The 22,701-nt window shown below is 38.1% G+C and overlaps 1 protein-coding gene across 5 annotated transcripts; it reads right to left on the minus strand.

Moving 5' to 3' along the window:
* Positions 1 to 688: 688 nt before the first annotated feature.
* Positions 689 to 16,154, minus strand: ING3 (inhibitor of growth family member 3). Of its 5 annotated transcripts, none has more exons than XM_040549999.1 (12): positions 15,649 to 16,154; positions 15,409 to 15,473; positions 11,499 to 11,599; positions 10,025 to 10,090; positions 8,760 to 8,856; positions 6,169 to 6,240; positions 5,752 to 5,871; positions 4,423 to 4,481; positions 3,862 to 4,052; positions 2,527 to 2,719; positions 1,838 to 1,876; positions 689 to 1,586 (listed from the first exon to the last, which is right to left on the minus strand). In XM_040549999.1, exons 1-12 carry the CDS (start codon positions 15,783 to 15,785, stop codon positions 1,470 to 1,472), a joined length of 1,257 nt encoding a protein of 418 aa, XP_040405933.1. In that variant the 5' UTR covers positions 15,786 to 16,154; the 3' UTR covers positions 689 to 1,469. The 5 variants fall into 5 exon arrangements, with proteins under 5 accessions (XP_040405933.1, XP_040405925.1, XP_040405940.1 ...); XM_040549991.1 differs by having other exon boundaries at positions 4,423 to 4,580; XM_040550006.1 differs by having other exon boundaries at positions 4,423 to 4,580; positions 15,402 to 15,473; positions 15,649 to 15,816.
* Positions 16,155 to 22,701: the final 6,547 nt, after the last annotated feature.

Genomic DNA, 22,701 nt, shown 5'->3' on the forward strand with positions numbered 1-22,701 from the left:
CACTGAAATACTATTTTTCTCTCTGTCCCTCCTTCCCTCTACATGTGTTTGGAAAGATTTCAAGGGAAACTACCATGAAGGTCCATGAAAACTACCCTGACAGCCCAACATGAATGTCAGTGCTATGAAAAAAAAATCTTTACTCCAAATGGAACATTTTTTTTAGTAGTGGAAGGTAGAAGGGTGTGAAAAGGAGCAATAATTTCGTTTCTGTTCAGCGCTGCTGCATAAAAGAGACGCACAAAAACAACAAATGGAAATTTTCCATGAAAGGAAATCTAAAACCTATACCCAAAATAAACAAGATGGAATGAAAAATCCAAAATCTTTCCATTATATTAACAGTCAAGGGTAGTAACTTTTAACAGGCTCCCATTTAAATATAAGCTGATTCTGTGCTACAAGATGTACAACGCTCAACTATCAGGTCTTTAGGATCCAAACATTTATTGGCCTCCATTTAGGCTTCCTAATATGATATTCCCTGTTACCTCCAGGGATTCTACAGCTGGATGAACTATTTATCCCTTTACTTCCTTCCTGCACCATGTGTTGACTTTTACATGAATATCACTGTCCAGTAAAGAATATGGCAGGAATTTCTCATGCAAACTTTGCTATATTCCTTTGAGATCATTTTAGGAACAACCCTTTTCTTTTTCGAAAAATGTACAGAAAACATTAATTCGAGGAGTTGAGGTTGCTTTATTTTAACACCTAATACAATTCAAATTTAAAGGATTACTTGCACAAAAAAATAAACACATTTGGTATAAAAATTTATCATCACTTTAACACCTTTTTTTCCTCTTATGGCCTGCACCTTCTCTGGAGCAGAAACATATAAAGACTAATGGCACAAGTTTGTTTTATCCTACAGCATTTTTTGTTTTGTTTTTACATACTCAAGTACCCTAGAGGACAACAGCCCGCTGTATACAAGAACCATTTTCTTCAGCCTGCTGAATTAAGTTTCATAAAGAACCAAAGCTATAAAGGCATTTTAAAAACCATTGTCTTATATTTTTTTTTTAAGAAGCAATGACTTTCTGCACTATTTATATACATAGTGTTACATAACAGCTCTTGAGTACAGTACATGCAGCAGAATATATCTGTTGAATATAAAACATACATTTAAAATCTTGACTTATCAGAATTTTGAAGATTGAATAATTGTAGAATGCCCATTGCTTAGAGAAAATGGTTTGATAGTACAAATGTCTGCATATGTTGGCCACTGGAACAATCCAAGGCTCACTGGAATAGTATCCGTAGCACATCAATGTGCATAAACAATTCACTTACAATATTAAAACACAACCAGCAAAATCAATAGTTCAAGATCTTATGACTGCTATGTTAACCCTTTTTTAAGTGGTTGCAAAGAAGTGTGGTGGAAGTTTCTCCCCCTACCCAAGTCCTCTAAAAAACCTCTAGTATTCAATTTGTTTTCCAGATGAAGACATTTATTTATGTCTACTGCCTCTTCTCTTCATTGCAGCCGTACACTGTGGACAGTACCATTTCCCTTTTGGTGCTTCTGTCAGTCCAACACATCCATAATGGAACCATTCAATGGGGCACTACAAAAACAGAGAGAGAGAGAAGGTGTGGGATTTTGCTTTTTTCTTTCAACATCTATCACAAGTAAAATTCTGTGAAAACGAGCAAACTAAAAACAAAAGATCTTTACCGTTCTGTAAGTGTTTTCACTACAACTGAAAACTAGTAAGAAGCACGCTACTGTAAAAACAATTCTAAAGAGAAGCAGTTCCTGTAAGCAAGTTACATGCACAAGGCCTCTCTCGTGAACATTCAGAACGTCATTACTTACATCTTGGTTGTCACAGCCTACCATTTCACCATAGGACACCTGGTAAAAAAGAAAAAAAAATAATTAAAAGCAATCAACATTTTCAAAGGGATGGAATTCAAAGCATTTTTATGTTTAGTATTTCCCTTGCACATGTGGCAATTTCAAGCTCTATTTGAAACAATCAGATACCTTCAAAAGAATCACAGAATTCTATAAAGTCTTAAAAAAAAAAATCAAATACTTTAAAGTATTTAAAATGCCTGTTCTTATTTTATATGCAAGTGTCTTGTGCTCTCATTCAGTCTTTCAAGTTTCTGGGTGCCTTTTTACAAAAATAGTATCTTCACCATTATTTATTTATTTTATAAAAGAAAAAGTAGGAGAAAACAGACATTACTTTAACTTAGAATTTTAATTAAAGTCACTGTGAACTTGTTCAATTCTGAATTTAAAAGTTCCTAAAGTCTTTAGTAAAAAATTCAGAACTCTTCAAGTATGGCATATCACAGGAAAACTTTTGTTTTTAGCTTCAACAGTTGAGTTTGTTACTCATATTACCAGTAAGTAGATAAAAACATTCTGTTTACAGCATTGAAATTCTGATCATTTAAAAAAAATCTGTTTTTTAAATGAACAATCAGAGAAGAAAGTTCACCCACAGTGAAACAGCAACTCTGGTTTTATTTCAGGCTGGAAGACATTCTTACCTGATTACAAATGCAGTAACGTGGCTCATTTGGATCATAGGTCCAGTCAACTTGGCTATTGGAATCAGACTCTGGTATTACTGCTGTTTGCTGAGACAGTTCTTGTGCCAGTGCAGATGAAGAAGAACACGACGATAGAGAGGATGAAGAGGAGGATGATGAGGACTGCTGACTTGAGGATTTGTTGTTGTTTCTGGAAAAAAGAAAAAAACACCATGCCATAATTTGAATTAATTTACTTCCAAGTGGAATGACCTGAGAGCAATTCTTTGCCGACTGAAGCACTGCAGTATGTAAATCCCAAAGTGACATTCCCTAACAGATTTCACTCAAGAACTGCAAGAACTGAGATGGTCAAACTGAATCTCTTTGGCAAAGTAAACCAGTCTTACCAGCTTGCAAGTACAAGATAAATTCCATTGATTAAAATAGCCTAACAGCTTTAAGCTGTCAAATAGCTTTAATGGATGTTTTTCTTCACAGAATTTTAATCGACAGACTTGGTGTCAAGTCTCCATCAAGAAAATATTACCGATAAAAGAGGAATTTGCATATAAGTAATGTCATATGTCATGTCCAATAGATAACAGTTTTTTGAAGATGAGTGATCCTATGCTAATCTCTACTCCAGCATCACCAATCACGCCTCTGGAATAGCGCCAGTATACAAATCCTATGCCTTTGCTTATAGGTCAGGTCAGACACCCAAGACATATGTAGATGAAAAATGCTTCTAAAAATAAAATCACTAACTGAACAGTGAATGAACACAAATCTGTATGAAGAATAAAAAAATGCAAGTCAGTTTAAAATAAATGTTGTGCACTCTGGGACAAACTCTTTCACGCAAAACTTGACTAGAGTCCTCAAATGCTTTAAAAATTCATCCTAATCAGAAATAAAATTAATTCCGTTTTCTGTCTTAGATGGTCAGATGTCATAATGTGTTGTGATTATTTGTGAAGTGGCATGAAGAAAATCTCCAGATTTATTTCAAAACCTAAGCACCGCATAGTAATCCCCAACATTTACATTTAGGCCAAATCTTCTCTCCAGAAGAGAGAAAAATGAGAAAAGAAACTAGACAATGTAACAGACAAAAAAGCAAATCAGAACATTTAAAACCTTGAAGTGAGTTTGCTTAAATAAAAAGAAATGTGAGAGGAGAAAAAGAAGAAAGTCCTGTACAAAAAAAAGACCAGCTGAGAATAACTACTTTGTTTCTTTTTTTCCTCCCATGAATACTAAATATAAATTATTTCTAATATGGCCATGACCTTCAAGGGAAAGTTCAGCTCTCTTAAAAGCACAACCGCAGTCAACAACAAAACCTACTTGCTTTTTCTGCCACTTCGTGAATCTGTGTTTGATGAACTTAATGTTTGTGTTAACGTAGATGCCAGAGCTGATGATGAATACCCAGTTGAATCTCTGGATAATGAAAATTCTCTTCCAAGCTGAAAATCATTGTTCTTAAATGCTTCATAGCTGGCTTTTAGACTGGATGTTCTTCTTCCTTCCTTCATCTAAAAGGAATACTGACAGTGTATCAGATTGCACAGGAGAGCTCTTATGTAAGACATACCAGGATGCTAACTATTATTCACACAGATTGATTAGTTATCCTTTTAACAAAAGGATGTATGGTAAGTGATAAAAATGGGTAACAATACCCCACAGGAAAAGCTACAAAATAAGCTGTCCTTTTATGAAAGTTTTAGAGGATGAAACTGTAGCATATAAACAATGATGATAATATGAGAACTGAATCACATCAGCTGAAAGTGATTGTAGAAATTCAAATTAAAAAAAAAAAAAAAAAAAAAAAACAAAAACACGAGTCTTTCTTCTTAATCAACAGTGGATGGCAGGCTGGCAAGAATGTTTTGACATTACCTGTGCTGTGGCTTGCACTGCTTGAGCTGCTGCCATGGTAATAGCACCGGCCCCCGATCCTGAAGATAATGAGCCCAGGTTATATGATGCCAATGGTTGAGAAGAGTTTGTATTGTATGCATTGTTTGAAGAAGATGATGAATTATTGTTTCGACACCCTTGATGAACAGAACACATTGATGAAATTCAAAATGAAACTAAATTCCTCTGCATTTTAAGAAGAGTTATATATGACAACCAGTGAAAGATTAGGAACTCCATTTATGCACTAGAGTTGTCCAATCATTTGGAAGAAAAAGTTAAAAAAAAATATTCATAAAAAAATAACTTGACACAGCCAGTATTGGCTTAAAAAAAAAGTTCCCTATCCTAATGTGCAAGGAATCCTTTTAGAAAGACAGTCCTCACTGTCATATTCAGCTCTTGAGTAACGTACCTGGTAGCCATGTCTATATAAACCTAATCTCAGTTGAAATAATACTTTTTTCTCGATTGTCACAGTAGTCAGTAAGAATCGGAATCTACAACTTAACTGTTTCTAAAATAGCACAATCTTAATTCTAAAAACTAAAAAAAAAAAAAAAAAAAAATCACAATTGTAACGAACCATGGATTTTCATGGCCATCTACAGACTGGCACCTGTTCAAATATAGTTCCATTTTATTTGCTATCTTATGTGAAAATCCTTAAAAATGAATAAAGGGACTACAAAGGAGACTTCTTTAAAACTAGCATTAAAACAGTATTAAATTCCAAAACCAAATGTAGTTTACTTACTATACCCTCTCATGATCTTTCATTTTCAGAAAAGAAACTATGAAATATCCTCATTTTGAAAATGTACAGAAAGTTGTGGTTTGTTTTTATTCACTAATCAAAAGGACTTCTCACCTGTTTTAAAAAACACAACACTCAAAACAATTTTATTTTATCATAGCTGAATGCCAGGTTGTAGCAACCCTTAAAAGATAAATGAAAATTCTTTTCCTACTTGGGAGATTAAGCCCATGTGGCTCTTTCCAAAAATAACACATAGATCTCTCTTATTTCTACCACTGGTTGAATGAAACTGTACTTCTATTGTCTTCCAAACAATGTAAATAAAAAGAAACAGTGAACATGCAGCTGTCAAGTGACAGTAAAGTTGATGAGCTTCATGGAAAACACAGATGAGTAATAATGCTTGCAATTTCTCATTTTTCAAATGACTGAATATCCCTGGAGGAAAAACTATGAACCTCTAATTTCAAAAAGAGAGATTCACAAATATAATTTGATTTCTCTTCTCCCTCTAAAAAACTAATAAAATATAAAACAATTAAGATTACCTGGTGTATTTTCTTTAGAAGCATCTGAAGTAAGGGTAGATAGAAGAGCTTCAGATTTAAACTTCTTCTCAGGAACATGATCTGTTGCACTATGGTGAGAAGATGGATTGTGTTTCCTTTCTACGTAGAACAAACGAAGGGAACTTAAAAGCAAAACTTTTTAAGCTTGAAAGTAAAACTGTAACTAAGATAACAAAACAGCACTTTCAACTAACTGCCTCCAGCAAAACCTTATTTCATTCTTGCAGTTCTTCTGAATAGGAATCTTCAATGCATTATAACATTTTTTCCCCCAACGTTTGGAGGAAAATAAAACAAGTTCCAAAATTTTTTATTTTTATTTTTTACTTAATACTACTTGATGACCAGAGTCAGAAACCTTAAAAAGTGAACATATTTTTAATCTCAAATACTCACTCTCTACTGGAGTGTGAGAATGGGCATGATGGTTATTCACAGGCTGCGATGGTGTATCCAGCTCCAGAGACCCTAACAGGGAGGTAAAAAGGATAGAAAAGTTTAAAGTCACCACTGACGTGATTTTAACTTTCAGATGTTAAGTCTTTATAATATTAACCAAATCACTATGCAGTTACATTTATTTTAATCAGAAGGATTTTTGCCACAGTTCAAATCCTTCCCATAATAAAACCAGGAGAAAGCAAGTAGAATCAGAGTACCCTGAGTTGGAAGGGACCCATAAGGATCACCGAGTCCAATTCCTGGCTCCATAAAGGAACACCCAAAAAATCAGACCATCTGTCTGAGAACGTTGGCCAAACACTCACAAATATAAGTCTGCAAACTTACCCAGTATACCTTTGGTTCCTACATCCAAGTTATTTATGGAAACAGTAAAGCCCTAAAATGGAGCCCTGGGGAACCCCAATAGCGACTGGCCACCAGCCTGATGCAACCCCATTTACTATAACCCTCTGAGCCTGACCCACCAGCCAATTTTTTGCACATTGCATTATGAATTTATGTAGCTGTATGCTAGACATTTTGTCCAGAAGGATACTATGAGAAACACTATCAAAAGTTCTGCTGAAATCCAAGAAGATTACACCTACTGGCTTCCCTTGGTCATCTAAGTGGATATCATTGTCATAAAAGGAAATTAAGTTAGTTAAGCAGGACTTTCCATTTCTGAACCCTTTTAAAACAGAGCAGTTTTAAAATGGAACTTGGTGACTGCTGCTGTGCAACTGTTGAAACAACTTAAAATCAAGGCCAACAAGGAGACCCAAGAACAACATTGCTTTCAATATGCCACTTGTTCCAATGAGTTGCACATAGGCTTGTAATGCTGCACCAGGAATACTGACAATCTGCGCTGATGTGAACTGAAAAAATATCATAGCTGCATTTATGAACATAAATGTCAAAGTACACTAACAGATAAACTGTATTAATGAGGTAATCTCCACATTGAGTCAAACTACACAAATACTAGAAATATCCTTCATGGTTTCATATCAGCACCCAAATTCTCTAACGTTCAAAATGCACACAGTGGCAATCCAAAGAAGAAATAAAGAAAAAACAAAAAACAAAGGGTGGAGCGAGGGTGGGAAAATGCAAGTCTAAGCTATCTTGCAATATTAGCCGCTCACCTCAACGATTACAACATAGGAGGGACTATGACCATAAATACCTATTAGAACAATAAACAACAGCTTATGTATCAATATTCAGCAAAGACTAGCTGCAAAACTAAGCTATTTACATTTATACAGAAGACAATTTAAGAAAGTAATTCACATCCATTTCTCCAAACCTGCTGCTTCTACATTTCTTCCTTACTTCTTTCTTCTTCAGTACTTTTTAAAGTACTTGAGTGTTATTACCAAAATGTGTAAGTTATTCTAGAAGAGGTTAATAGCACAAAGAGGTATTTTGGCTGAGCTGACATTAATCACGTTATGAATTAGTCCAAAGGCTGCCCTCTGGAGGAACCTCAATAATATGTATTTACTCTGAAAGCTAAGAATGTTAAGAGGCCCCTACACTTTTCACCTTATTAAATAGTATCTTAAAGATGCAATATGCTATATGGTACACTTACATTTTCAGTTTTCGAAATTCTACCTACCTCACCAAACAAATGCCCCAATTTAAGTTAGTATCAGATCGTAAAACTTCAGCTTGGATTCCAAAATAAACTAGTAGTCCTTTTCTGCAGTTGTTAATTCATTAAAAAACACTTACTTCACAGTTTTCTTTTTGTGCCTGTTATTTTAAAATAGCAATTACATACAAAATGTCCAAAGAAACAGCTTTTATGGCAAATTTAAAGTTCAAAGAATATTTACTCCAAATTTCCTCAGGTGATTTACATTACCTTTTACTAGCCTTGCTTATGAAGAACAGTCACTGACTTCTGTGATTATGGAGCTAAATGAACTTTGAAATTTATCACAACCACATTCGAAGTTGATGTCTAAACGCTGACAGGTATAGAAAGGCTGGATTCTTCCACACCAAGTTGGCCACAGACCTGTCACACTACATCACATTTACATTCTGAATGCCAGCTTTGCAATACTGCACTATTTATTAAGCAAGACGGTTTCTTCTCCAAAATACTTGACATTCCATGCCTCTAACTGGAACATCACTTTCCTCAATGTGGTGGCAATCACTTCATTTAAGAAATGGCAGGCTTTCATTTGGGTGAGCAGGTGGCAAGCTTAGGTTGTAATACTTACCTAAATAACTATAGCATTACAAACAGGTTTAAAGAAATCTTTATGTTACTGTAGCAATTCACAAGTGCAATAGCTATGTGAAAAAAAGTTATTCTAATTTCACAGTTGTATTTTGACTTTACTGGTAAATATCAAGGTTGGAACTAAAACTTCAGAATCACTGACTGATGAAAGAGGTATGCAGGTCAAAGTATAACTTCAAAACAAGTGGAAATATTGCAGGCTACTAACAACTTTTTTGGTATTTTAATTTTGTAAAGTGATAGAAAATCCACCAAGAAAATTATGTATACTTACGTCTCTCTAGTATTTCTGTAATACCAGCATTGTCTGCTTCGAGCTCCATTTTAAATTTAGCTAGTTCCTGGTCCAGTTTTCTTAAGTGACGGTCTACCTGTTTTTGAGACAAAGCAACAGTAAATAGAATCCAGTTCTGGAACACAAATAGCTACACTTTTAATCTTGTGTCTGCTAAGTATTTCCCTTCCAGGGATCTTCTGCCATATAGCACTAAGCACGTATAAAAGAACACAGAGAAGCATAACTTCTTGGTCACCTACATTCCCCTAACTCAGCAGAGATACTAGCTGTACTAGAATTAACACCAAAATGGGCTGTTGCTTCTAAGTTGCCCACTGAATTACAGGATACAGCAAGGCTGCATATTGGCTTTGCAGCTTAGAAGCCCTCCTGTTACTGTATGCAATGTTCCAATGTTAAGCATTTCCTTTGAGAAAAAAGGTTAAGAGCATTTGGGGGCGTTGTGAGTATGGGTATAGAACGTGGAAGAGAAAGAACAGTGTTATGACACCCTTTAGAAGAGCTTGTGCTATGGGGAAATTACAGGATTCCTGAATGGCAACACTTGTATGTATGCCATTGTGCATGTCAGTAAGCCTAAGTATTGAGTAGAAGGGTCTCGAAACTGAAAATGTAAAGACTTACGTGCTTTTGAGTAAAGTATGACATGTTCTTGAGTACCAAAACTTAACATCAACAAAATCTAAAGAAACACCATGTTTGAAATGTTTTCTTCAGCTGTAGTCATACAGCAGAATACTACACCTATATTTAAACTACTGCAAATTGAACAAGTTTTTGCAGTTACCAGCTAACCAAAAGAGGGTAAGTTACAACACTCCTGAGTAGCCTGAAGCAGAACCAAAGCAGACAAGAAATATTTGCTTTATGTCTACTATATTTTAAATCAGTAACTTCTAGGTTTTGTTCTCTGAGAAAGTGTAAAATAAATATTCTTAAAACTCAAAATACACATGCTACAAGGAAGAGTAACTTGCCTGCGGTGCTCTTCAAAAAACAAAGAAATCCCCCCAAAAGCATATGTTAATTTTACAAGTCTAAAGTTTTTATTTCTGTACATTTTGCGTACAAGCAACAAAATTCTTAGAAGTCGATAAAATATTAAATGTCTTTCACCAGCAAAAGGTTTGTGCACGAAGGTGACATAACACAGGTACCACAGCTTTAGTACTTATTGAAATGTTGAGAAGTCCTTAAGGCATAAATTCAGGTAATTCAGTACACGACTTCTGTCTACTTACCAGATCATATATTTGATTAGCCAGTTGTACTTTTTCATCTGCATCTTCCAAAGCCTTATAATAATCCTGTTATAAAGAGAATGTTTTTAAATCATGAATGTAACCAAATTACTTCAGTTATTTTAAGCTATTGTAACAAATGTATGATAAAAGTAGAAATTCAAGTAAGTTTTCAGAAAGACTGTGAAACTCTATTGTAAACAACAATGGGCTAAATGTTAGATAAGAACTTTATCAGATACCAATTTTTTATTTATGCCTTAGAAAAAGTGAAACTACAAGATGTGGACACTTCTCCTAGTAGTGATATTTACATTTCACAAGCTGGTTCACTGCAAGAAAAGAACCAGTCTTGGATTTATATTACACAGCATTATGGACTCAATGTGAAACGATAATTTTTACTTCATATGGATCTTTAAGACCATTGCAGATACTACTGCCCTTCCAAATGATGCTACACAGTACTGTGATGGGAGGCCTTTTCAACACTGTAGTTAAATATGGTGAGAAATAATGTATATAGTTTATATTAACATATTTTAAAATAATTTAACTTATAGATTAATTAAAAAATAATTTGACTAAAGATGCAATTTGAAAATTTGCTCTAAACACTGAAAATCCATAGATAAGACTTCTGCAAGTTTGTGTAAGCATATTTTAGCTCTAGTTTTAAACAGGCTTAAGTGTCTTTTTATTCTGATTTCCACTGAAAAGTGCCTTGCTTAGGTGAAAACTAACTGAAATCTTGATCCCACTAAAATCAAAAAAATATTTTTTTATTGCAGTGATGTTAACGTTTTGATTTTCGCTTTTGTTTTTTAAATAAGGACATCCGCTTGTATTAATTAACGAAGCAACCCTTGGCTGACTAAGGGGCTGAAGTAACGTGTAGGAGACTAAAAAGGATTTTTTTCCTGACAAAGTGATGAACTACCTTGCTAACAGTACCACCAATGCCTAAGTGCTGAAGGATAAAACAAAACGAAAAACACATCCATCTTCTCACTCTTCTCTCCTTAATGCTACATATACCATATGTATACTATATACAAGGACATGGGCAGAGTCACAGACAATGCTGAAGCTAAGCTTGAAAAATATCCTTTAAAAAACAAAAAGGCCAATTAACTTACACAGCTTCAGGTCACACAAGCAGGAACAAAAATGTCCCAAGCTGAAAATTTAGTACCTAGTTGCTTCACCACTTTGAGGTCCTAATATTTTTATTTTCTTTTTTTTTTTAATAATAGTAGCAAATACAGGGTAAAACTTGAGAGAAATGCTTGATCAACGAAAACTTTCAGTCATTTTTCTCCTCTTAGGTAGTTCTATCCATCTCCTGTTAAAACCCAGGGGAAGTCACAGCTCCAAACACTTAAGTAAGTCTCCATCAATTATAAACTACTTCTTCCTAAGGTTATCTTCTTTTTCAAAAGAAAAATGTGACCCACTCCTGTGATATCCTTACTTTTTTGATTGATGTCATTTGTTCTTCTCTCCATTCAGGTTTGTTTTTCTTTGCGTTCATAAAAAATTCATTTACCCTCTGCTCAAGCTGATCCATTGCATCTGTAGCACAGGAAAAGATTAAGATAATATGTATCTTCTAACATATGGAAACATTATAAAATAAAGTGGCATACTGCTCTTAAACAAAGTTGACAGGACTGAGGTGTAAACTACTAGAGCAAAAAAGAACAAAACAAGTGACAGCGGACAGAGGAGGGAAATATTTACCTTAATTTCCAAGAAGCAGAATTGCATTCTGGTAGGATTCTCATCAAGGTTCTTGTGCTCTCCACATAGGACAGGCAGGACTCCAAGTTCTAAAGATTTTTTGTCCCTAAGAGCAGTGGTAGTGACTTAAAGCATGACCCAAACTCCTCACCCAGGGCTCTAGACTGCTGACTTTGGAACATTCTAGCCAGTTACAAACTGGGCAGGAAACAAAATGTTCTCCTAAGAGAAACAGTCAAATACAAAACCAAATAATTGAAAAAAAATTAGTGCCTCAAAAGGGTAGAGCAACCGAAGAGTCAAGTCACCACCTTTACCTCAAGGCCCTCTCCAGTAGTATGTGAGGAAGGGTAAGAGCAAACTGAAAATGCTCACAAGGGTATTCCCACCCCTAGCCCCCACACGGTAGAACTGAGGGGTAAATGCACTGATGAGATACCACGGACAGGATTCTCACTTACATGTAGCTGAGAAATATCATAAGGGGAACAAGTAAAACAAATTTTCTAACATTTGCTATTATAAGAAAGGAAAACGTCAACTACAGGTTATTTGTTTGGTCATTTATTGAGACAAGAACAGGGATTTCTTTTCCTTCTACCCTTCTTCAAAAAAAAAGCACCAAGTTTAATATTTCAGCAGCTGGACATGCACGCTGTATGTGCATGCAACAGCTTGCGTATCTCCAAAAACAAGCAGCTGCCTCAGTCAAACTAGCTTTGAGAGCCTGGCTAAGCTCAAGATAAAGGGAAGTACTGCCATTTTATTTTTTTTTAAGCAGGACTCTCAGTGATACAGTCCAGATAATAGTTTCACATTAAACACGACAATGCACCACCTACCTATGGACTTCTGGCTCTGGGTGTAAAAAAACATCTTAGAAACCAGCATTAAAACTGCCCCATATGATTGGGAGTGGAGGGAGGAGGTGAAATAACTAAGTAACTAGTTCAAGAAACTCATGAATCTGAAAATATGATTAGTTAGTTCTTCAAAGCCAACGGAGCCTGAAGGTTTTTCTCAGTTTTGTAAGACCCACCAACTAGAACTAGTTGGTCATGTAAATAACAGCAAAAATCACACGTACTAAATAATCCACAATTTATTGATTTTACCTATGCTGAGAATCTCCAGCATCAGAACCAACAGGAAACTAGTAACTTTAGACTGGAGAGAGAACAATTAATCCTAAACCAAAACAGTTGTGATACAGACTTACAATATTAATTAGACCCAGACAAAGTAGTCAACAAATTTAGGTGTAAAACAGATTAGAAGTGGGAGAATCTTTACAGTGAACATTTTCCACTTTCACTGTGCTATTCTGAGGGAAGATTACGAAGACTGAGCAACAAGCAAGCAGCACACATTTTACGTGGAAGCTTCCAAAAGCTTTGTTCTTTGACCAAATGACTATAATTTTGTTCACAAAGCTAAAGGACAATGTGTTCTATCTCCTGTTCCTAGAATGAAAACAGCCAGGTGATGATTATTATAATGGCTCCATAGACATGAGAATGAGAAATCTTCCCTCTTCTTATTGAGGAGGAATATCAGTCTGTGTGAAATTGCCTAAGTGAAAACTTCCACAGAAACGTGTTTTTCTCCAGAAACGTGGCAAACGGGAATGCAGGTCATCTCTATCACATTATATGAAAGGTTCTCTACAGTACACTTAAGTCCTGTTGGCTTTTTTCCCCTCTCCTTGATCTAACTGTGATACTACATTCTGACATACTAATTTCTTAGAACATATTTCCCAAGAGAATTGCCAGAAATTTTATTAGAACCGAGAACTTTTTACAGAGCTTGGTATTTTACCATAGAGGGCTGGTAATCCATGACTTGTACTTAAGCAGAGAAAAACATTTTATACTCCACATGGAAATCTCTCAGTTGGAGCTCAAGAATCAAGCTGCAACTCAGACGCTCTTCACTTTTCCCACAGGAGCCTTATCAGGACATACAGTAGGCACCAGTCTGCTTATGTTTCTTGCAATGACAAAAAGCAGCACCTGCCCCTTCAGAAGTCTGTGTGGTCCAAACAGGACAGAATATCAAGTCAGCAATAACTTTAACACACAGCCCAGTTATCTCCCAAATAAGACTTCTGCAGGTTTCTGGGACATCATCACTTATCAAAGCACTGTTCTCAAGTGCTTCAGAGACACTGAATCTTCACAGCAAGAAGTCACTGTTACACAGCATCACGATAGTCTATGCGTTCACATGTTGTATCCAAACTGCCTGCTGAAGAAATGCGAGAAGTTTCATTATGGCTTTGGATGCCTTGCCACTCACTGTGCAAGAATTACTGAAGTACCAAGGTCCAAGAAACCTTTTTCTAGGCCTAAGGTTGGTCTTTGCATACTATATTCAGTGTTACATGCCACTTCCAGTATGCATGAAGAGTGATTTTTGCCACTTCCAGTTAAAGCAAAGGAAACGACACTGGTGCATCCTTGATGGTGCTGCTTGGCTCAGTGCTCAAACACACTTCAAGAAACTAATTGCTTCTTTGCCTCTCTACTGAACAGAAGCCAGATTGTTTTATCTTATGTGGAACTATCTAAGTTGGTAGTTCCACTCCCTCAACAGTTACTTCAAAAGTGTTCTCTCTCATATGGGGCAACTGATCTGTTTCCATAACTAAGTACAGAAGCCAAGCCAACGCTTAAGCCATGGTATACCGAAAATCCTATATACAGTTCAAGATGTCAATAACCTATCACACAGGGCAGCTGGGTCCACTCAAATACCCAAGAGACCTCACTGCAAACTAGTATAGGTTAAGCTATTGATTTCAACAACTGTGCTCCTACATGGTAAGATATTGAAAGCATGGTGCTGCATTTCGTATTAATGTACAGCATTCACTTGTTACTTCAGCCCTTGCTCTTTCTTTCATTCTCCTTTATGACAGTGTCCAGTGCTGACAATTCCCGCCGATTTTTGTACAAGTTTCATTAACAAAGACCTTAGCATCTCAGTTGTAAATGAACATGTTAATTCTGCGTTAAAACAACAGCAACACCTCACTGAGTGTTACGGGACATGAGTCCCTGATGAGACTGTTAGTGAAGATCAAAAGGCAACACGTCCTAAAATCTGTGTAAGGCGGTGCGTTGTATTGGGATCTGAGCAGATATGCACATAAGTATTTACAAAGAAATCATAAACTGACTGTATGTTTGGTTAAGTGTCAGCTACGGCACGAGAGCCTAAGCAAAAAGCTCCTTCGCATACGATACGGTGAGGGGAGCTGGCTGGAAGGTTTCAGAAACAGCGCACCGCTACCTGCTGAAAGAGTGGGGCACAACTCCTGTTCCAAACCACCGCCACTGCTCTTAGGGACCAAAAACCTACAGAGCTCGGGACGCGCCGCCCGCAACGCCCGAGGGAGCAGCACAAGCCCGGCAGCGGGGCTCCCCGGCTCAGCCCCGCTGGGTCCTAGCGCCGGGCCGGGCCTGTGAGAGAGCCCGTACCGAGTCCCGGCGGCTCGGGGCCCTCCGCAGCGCCGCCTCCCGCGGCCAGCAGCAGCCGGAGCCGGCGGCGGGGCCGGGCCAGGGCCGAGGGGTGCGGCGGGGGCCGGCTCGGTGCGGAGGAGGCGGGGAGGGGGGCGGGACTCACGTACTCTGCACCTGCAGGTCCATCTCGCGCATCTCGGTGAACCTGTCGCGGAGATCCATGGGAAGCTGCTCGATCACTGCGGGCACACGGGGGGGGGGAGGAGGAGGGGGGAGGCCGGTCAGTCAGGCAGGCTCCCGCCGCCGTGGGGGAGGGGGGCGCCGCCGCTTCGCCGTTCGCGGCTTCCCCCCCTCTCTTCTTCCCTCCCGCTCCCGGCCGCCCGCCCCCGGCGCCCCCGCCCCGCAGACACTCACTCTCCAGGTAGTCCTCCAGATACAGCATGGCGGCGGCCGGGCCAGCGCCAAGGGGCTTCTCGCTCGCGGGGGCTCGTCCCTTCCAAGATGGCGCCGCCGCCAACAACGCCCGCCGCCCGACTCAGCGAAAACAACATTGGCGGCTGACGGCGCTCGCCCCGGCCGCGCCGCGATTGGCTGCCCGCGGCCGTGACGCGCTCCCCCCTCCCCGCGGCATCACGGGAAATGTAGTCTTACCCCCCCTCGCCGTGCCTGCCCTCCCTTGAGGCGGAGGGGTAACGGTGCGGTTACCGTGCCGGGCGGTTCTCCACAAAGTCCTCTTTCAGCCCTCACTTTTTAGGGCAAAATTTAAAAGTGTCTCCGCAGGCCGCTCCGAAGTTCCTCAGGAAGCCAACTCCGAGCGGAGCATCACAAGCGCAGCTAAAGAGAGAAACCTTGCAACTTTTTAAGCAGATTTTATGATTTTCGGTGCTTTTTCGTTATTTGAAAGGCACGTGGCTGGCAGCGTCGCATAAAAAAAAAAAAAATGACAGAGGAGGGGAACAAATCTCTAATTTAGGTTTTCTCTTCAGGGACCCAATGCGAAAAAAGCTGCCCTGCTTCGCATCCCACAGTAACGCGGGTACTAACAAGTCTAAGTGTGCCACAACAGAAACTTCTCCGGGCTTCAAAATTGCTGTTTACAGTAGAAAACAACAAGCATATAATAAAGATTGCAATCTGATCACAATACCTGCTGTAGTTTACTTTAAAACGTTTGGGGCTGAAGTTTGTCTTGCAGTTTCAATCCCTCAAATACTTGATTTCGTTTCTGCTTTATCATTATTTTATTGGTCTAGTTATGGACTAATGCATAGAAGAAAATGATTGCTTTTATCCAGACGTGCTTACAGTATAACTTGATGGTTTTTGACTGGGGGAAAGGAATTTTTAGAGACTGTGATGTCAGGTATGGGTGCAGAGAATATGTTGGCATAGCAGAACAGACTCGTGTTTAATATGCTCTTTGTCTCATTTTTGTGTTGTCATCTGTGCCATGGACATTTAGGCAAGGAAAGAAAGTATATGCTTAGGCCAGGTCTGAGTAAAAACTTGTAAGAGATGTTTTTTGAGTGTCAGGACTAAAGGAAAACTGCATTCTACTCTCAGGTTGTAAGTTCATATATTGTGAGAGATTAGCTAAGAGTGATTGAATTTTGGGAAGTGAAGCATAAATTTTGTCTGTAGCCTTTATAAAGACTAATGTTAGTTATCTCAAACACATGGTATGTAGCCAAGCATTTATTTATTTAATTTATACATCGTTATAGATGGGGAAAAAAATTGACAATAACTATTAACTTTGCAAAAAAAATAAAAAGTGCAGTGCCTAAGTGGTCACCTTCCATCATTAGCCATTTAGTCTGTACTGCTAGAACAGTTTTGTACATACCAATTAACAATTTTTTGAGGTAATTAAGCTAACTTACTATCCATCAGAAGCCTTAGTTGAAAGAATCTGTATATTATTACTCGTACAGATCAGTCTTTAATGTATAACTTTTGACACACTGGTGTAGCAATAACAATAATTTTGAAATTTTGTGTGAGAAATTGCTTGGCCCCATTATGTTCTGTAGGAGACAAAGGCTCTGATCCTTCCTGGGAAGATAAATACCTGCACTTTTATTCTAGTGAAAGGGTTTGAAGTGGCAAGAGAGCTCAGTCCATGCAAAAGCACAGCTAAAGTAATCACATCCTGTATTCATTAGGAGGAAAGACAGGGGAATTTGGGAAAATTGGAATAGTTGGGGTCACTTTCTTTTATGTTCAGTGGTGGCTTTAATGATTTTTAAAGAAAAAAAAAACACAATTTTGTAGTAGACATGGGTGTGTACGTATATAATGCAGCACAGGTTTAAGAGAACAATATCATACAAAAATACTGTACAAAAAAGACTCCACCATTACAACTACAACTGAAGAACAGTCACACAATTAAATTCTTACCATTTGCCTCACAACCAAAATCCTAGGACAGCCAGGATGTTGGGATCTCTTATGCCCCAGTTTTCATGCCTGGGTTTGCCACGTACTCATCTTTGCAAGCTTTGGGAATAGCTAGCAAAATCATTACTGAAGGCTATTGTGCAAGGATATTTTCATCTAGTTCCTGTCTGCTATGGTGCACAGATCTAAGAAATGCAGTTCATGTGGCTGTGTCTCAGTCCCTTTAGTAATAGTGTGTGCCCTGTCCGCATTAGTGGGAAGAGAAAATGAGACTCAGGCTTGCCAACAGAATGGCAGACAAAATTCAAGTGGCGCTGACGTCTGCTGTCTTCAAAGTCTGAGTCCCTCCCTTTATGTTTCATGGTTTATTGAAATATGTGAGAGGCTCTTATAGAAATAGGAAGCTTCCTTTAAAAATATTCATCATACTAATTTACAACAAGGGGTGAGAGGGGATTAAATGGCAGAATACAAGTGAAAATAGAATTTAACTTTGTTCAATATCTGTTCAGAGGGAAACAGCTACTTAATTTATCTGCCTGTATCTCCTGTAGTCTTCTTCAGTATCTCTTTTTTTTTTCTTTAACATGTGGGGAATCTGTCACATTTTCTATTTCTGCCAATGTTAATTCATATAGTATAGCTAAATGAGTAGCCACACAAAATTCAGCAGGATTGTGTGTAAAAGTGCACCTCATCAGGCCAGACTGATGGAACTGAGTTTAAACTGACATTTTAAGAAGCGATTAGCTACTCAGGTCATACAAAAGAGGCTCTTTTTGTAATGGAAAGCTTCCTGTTTCGTATAAATGTAAAGAATTAACTCTATTGATTAACCTAACTTTTCGAACAGACTAATTAGAACAGCTCATGATAAAGAAACATGGATTAATGGCAGTGTTTATTGGGATGCAAATACAATGAAAAAGAACTAAACACCCACTGTGAACTCAATGTAAAAAGAAATTCAGTTTGTAAATTGCATTAGACATTGCTCAGAAAACTTCTATACAGCCGCAGAATTGCTTAGCACAGAGAAGAGAAGGGCAAGGAAGCCAGTGGAGTCGCTTTTTTCTCCTGTTAATATAACATCATTAATGTTGATAGCAATTCTCCAGCAAACGTCTCACATAAACAACATATCATCACGTGAAATAATGATGGTATAAAGGAATATTACAGTTGCCCTGTGATCTACCTGAAGCTAATTGCTTGCATAGGTTTCATTACTTTTCAAGTGTCAGGGGAAAAAAAAAAAAAAACAACACAAAAAAAACACATGGATGCACGTTCTGATGTACACTTCTCAGATGGTGTTAAGACTTCTAAATCTTCTCCCTTGCTTCTGTTCTTTCCCAGTCCAGGTCTCTGTAGTGTCCTTTTTCCATTATTCTAGTTTCTTCTCTCTCTTCCCACTTGTAGTTTTGTCTGCCACATCTCTTAACTTCCTCCTTTCCATCTTCATATTCCACCTGCTGTCAATCAGTTGGTCTTTCCTTTTCCATGATCTTTCCAGATCCATTCTTCTATATCTTCCTTATGTTTTCAGGGGCTTTCTGTGTCCTTTTAGGACTCTCATTATTGCATAGTTTCTTCAGCATCTGATTTTTAACTGTTGTCTAATCCGGTGTTTCCAGACCTCTAGTCCCTATATTTTGTTTCTTTCTTTGTTTTCAAGGACTGGTTGCTAATGGTTTGATTTGAAGAAATCGAGAAAGACCTACCCAGCCCATCCCTAGACTGGCACTTCAGGTCTCAGCTACTGCTGGTAGGTTCCTGTGCTCTGTTTTCTTACAGGGGAGCCTCACTGCCCTTTGCATGCAAGGATTGCTGACATTTGGAGTGTAGAAAGCTAAACCTGTCTGTTACTGAGGGCTAGCCTGTTCTCACAGAAGAATTTTATGACACAGTGACAACGGAGCAGCACCAGACAAGGGTGCAATAGTGCCTACATACAGCCGCCAGCCTGAGCAGCCCTTAAACTACTAGAAAACAGGCATTTGATTTTCTTTGGCACCTGCCACTGCTGCACTACAGCAATCCTGGCTGATGGGCCAGAATCCATTCACCACGGTGCACTGCTGCAAGCATGTGCTGTCGATAGCAGCATTCTTAGCTGTTTTGTCTGCCAGTGTCAGCATCAGGCCCGTTGGTCTCCTCACATGCTTTCAACTATTTTACCATAATTCTTCCTCACTTCCTATTTGTTGCCTGCTATTTTGCTGCTGCTGCTGCTGTTTTTCCATTCTTTTCAGTCCTCCCTGTCTCACAGTCCAGCTGTCCCTCCCAGCTGCCATGGAGCCCACCATCTCCCATATTCCACCATTTTGCTGCTACAGGGGCATCATCCACAGCCTCATACTCACTGCAGGAAATAACTGTCATTCCTGCTGCACTGCACATCATGCCTGTTGGAGGACATTTGTTAAATAACTAAATTGTCTTGAGACTGAGTACCATGTAAGGGTTACAGCATGATCGTATTTGTTCTGGGCAATCAACTTCATGTAATGGGAAACTCCAACCAAAGCCAGATCCTAGGAAAAAAGCAGGGTGAGGCTATCAAATAAATAATGTTACCCTTGTCTACTGCAGCACTATGCAAAAACTTCACACTTCTGTGAAATGATCCTCAAAAGGGCAAATATGGCCCAGAAGTATTGTAGCTGCATGGTAATCTATCTGAGAAATCACTTTCATTTTCTACTTATTACAAACTCTTTCAAATTCAGAGATTCACATTCCTATTTCTGGAAACAAATCCATGACCCCAGATAATTAATTTACTTTAACAGTCAACAGGAAAATAGAACTGCCATTTATCTTTCAGCTTGACTTTGTGTACAGACTCAGGCAATTACATCTCCATCTTTTAGTTAATTTTGTCTGCTACAGACTCAGTTAAATATACTTGCAGGCTTCAGTTATTTCCTGAAAGTCTGCAGGATATGAGCGATCACTGTTTGTGTATTAATCACTGAGATGTTTTTATCCTGACTTCCTAAGGAAATAAAGTTTATATGAGCAGTCTGTGGGTTTGTGCACACACTTCTATATCTGTCCTTTCACTCTGACATGTCTCTGTTGAATTGACTAATTTCAACCAATTTGAAAGAAAAGTAGTCCTTTTAAGAGATGAATTGTGTACACCTTAAAAGTTAGGTTGTTCCTAATAGATTTTCTTTTTCTTCCTTTCTCTCAGAAAAAGGTTGCAGGATGAACCTGCTACCTATTAGGCTCAAGAAAATCCACATGAGAGCAATGTTACTTGAGTGTCCCAACCATGGAAGCTTCGGTTGGTGAACATACCTTGTGAGGCACCATTATAAGACATAACTGCACAAGGCACCAACTGAAGTGGCTTTGCTGTTCAGAAAATGTCTGGTTTTGTTTGCTGTGTTTTTATTTATTAAAATCCTTAATGCTGGATTACATGTCATGCATGGGAATAAAGTTTTAAAATAATTCTTTTAATGATTATTTAAGTTCTTCTATCACTTTAATTTTCAAATGCCTCTAGCTCATCATCTGTAAAGAAGGATATATCTTGCCTTTTTATAATTGTCAGATTTACAATCATACCTTTTCCCATGAGGTCAGCAAATTCTTGTGGCTGGAAGAGGTCCATATCTGGTAGCTTTCCACCAAGAAATGCTATAAATGACTGTTATGACATTAATGTCACGGAAGAGTGTGAGATATGACACCATCTATCCCGTGCTGCTCAGAAGACATGTCCTCTGAGTGTTGGGGTCTGCAGATATAGCAGGTAGAAAAAAAGAAAAAGAGAGAGATATGAAAGTTAGGGGATGATAATGCAGTTACCCTCCTCCCAAACTCATGCACTTGTAGCCTCCTTTGTCCCTGGAGTAAATTCAAAGAAGGTGAATGTGGCAGCAGGGGAAGGAAATACTCTGAGAAACTTGCCAAGATAGTGACACTATGATTGACTGAAGGAGCACGGCTGCCGCAGAAAAGGACGCAGACTTTGAGGGCAGGCATGAATCTTCACTGCTGCCAGGCAGGCATTGTCAGGACAATGCAGAAATCACCTTCTCCCTCGTTATCATTAAACAACAGCTGTGCAGAGAGATTAGGGCACCCGAGAACCCAGAGTTCAGACTCAGAGGAGTTGTAGGAGAGGACAGATTTTTGTGACAGAATGTAAATAGTGTAACTTCCTTCCAAGGGAGATAAGATCTGGAATTTAGCACAAAACACATACCTGTCTCTTCGTTAAAACCAGACTGATTATGTTATGGAAAATTTGGAGAAGAAAAAAGGAAGAAAAAATGACTTAAAATTTTGCTGCTGGATGTGTTTGAGATGGTAGTAAAGTTGTAGCTGTGATGCTCTAAGATAGAATCAAGTCTTTGTTTCTGGGAAAGCTGATGTACAAAATAATAACTTTATTAGAGATGTATAGAATTTATGAAAATATGGACAATAGGACAATATGGGGAACACACAAATCTTCTTGAACTGTTGTATTTATGTTTTTCATGTGGTGTTTCTAACCTGCACAAATATTTCACTTGACCTAAACATACCTCTTTTATGTATCCTTGGTCAAATTTGCAACATAGTTAAAAATATGTTTGCTTCACTTACAAGTGAACTAATGCTATACTCTAATGACTTGCATAAGCTTACTTTAAGGTTATTGTTTATCATTTTTGTTCTGAAATGCAAATTCATGGTCCCACATGTGTTTACCATGAATTTTCCCCATTACATTTGTTGATATCACAGAGAAGTTATAAGGATTAAGGGCTTTACCATAAAAGGGATTTATTTCATTTTAATCTGCAATTCGAATTTAAAATGTTTCACCAACTCTAAGCTAATGAGGCAGAAGAACTTGCTTTTATTAAGAAAAAAATCCTTATTGTTAATTAGCTGTCAATTATTTATAAGGAATGTATAACATATGTATAAGGAACATTACTGCATCTTTTATCCCAATTTGAAAACAAAAAGTAAATATTTTTTCTTCATTAACTACAAATCCTGTATTCTACTTGGTTATAACCTCAGATCTTCTGCTGTATCTCTACCCTTAAA

Source organism: Cygnus olor, chromosome 1 (assembly GCF_009769625.2).
Source record: "Cygnus olor isolate bCygOlo1 chromosome 1, bCygOlo1.pri.v2, whole genome shotgun sequence".
Classification (NCBI taxonomy): domain Eukaryota; kingdom Metazoa; phylum Chordata; class Aves; order Anseriformes; family Anatidae; genus Cygnus; species Cygnus olor.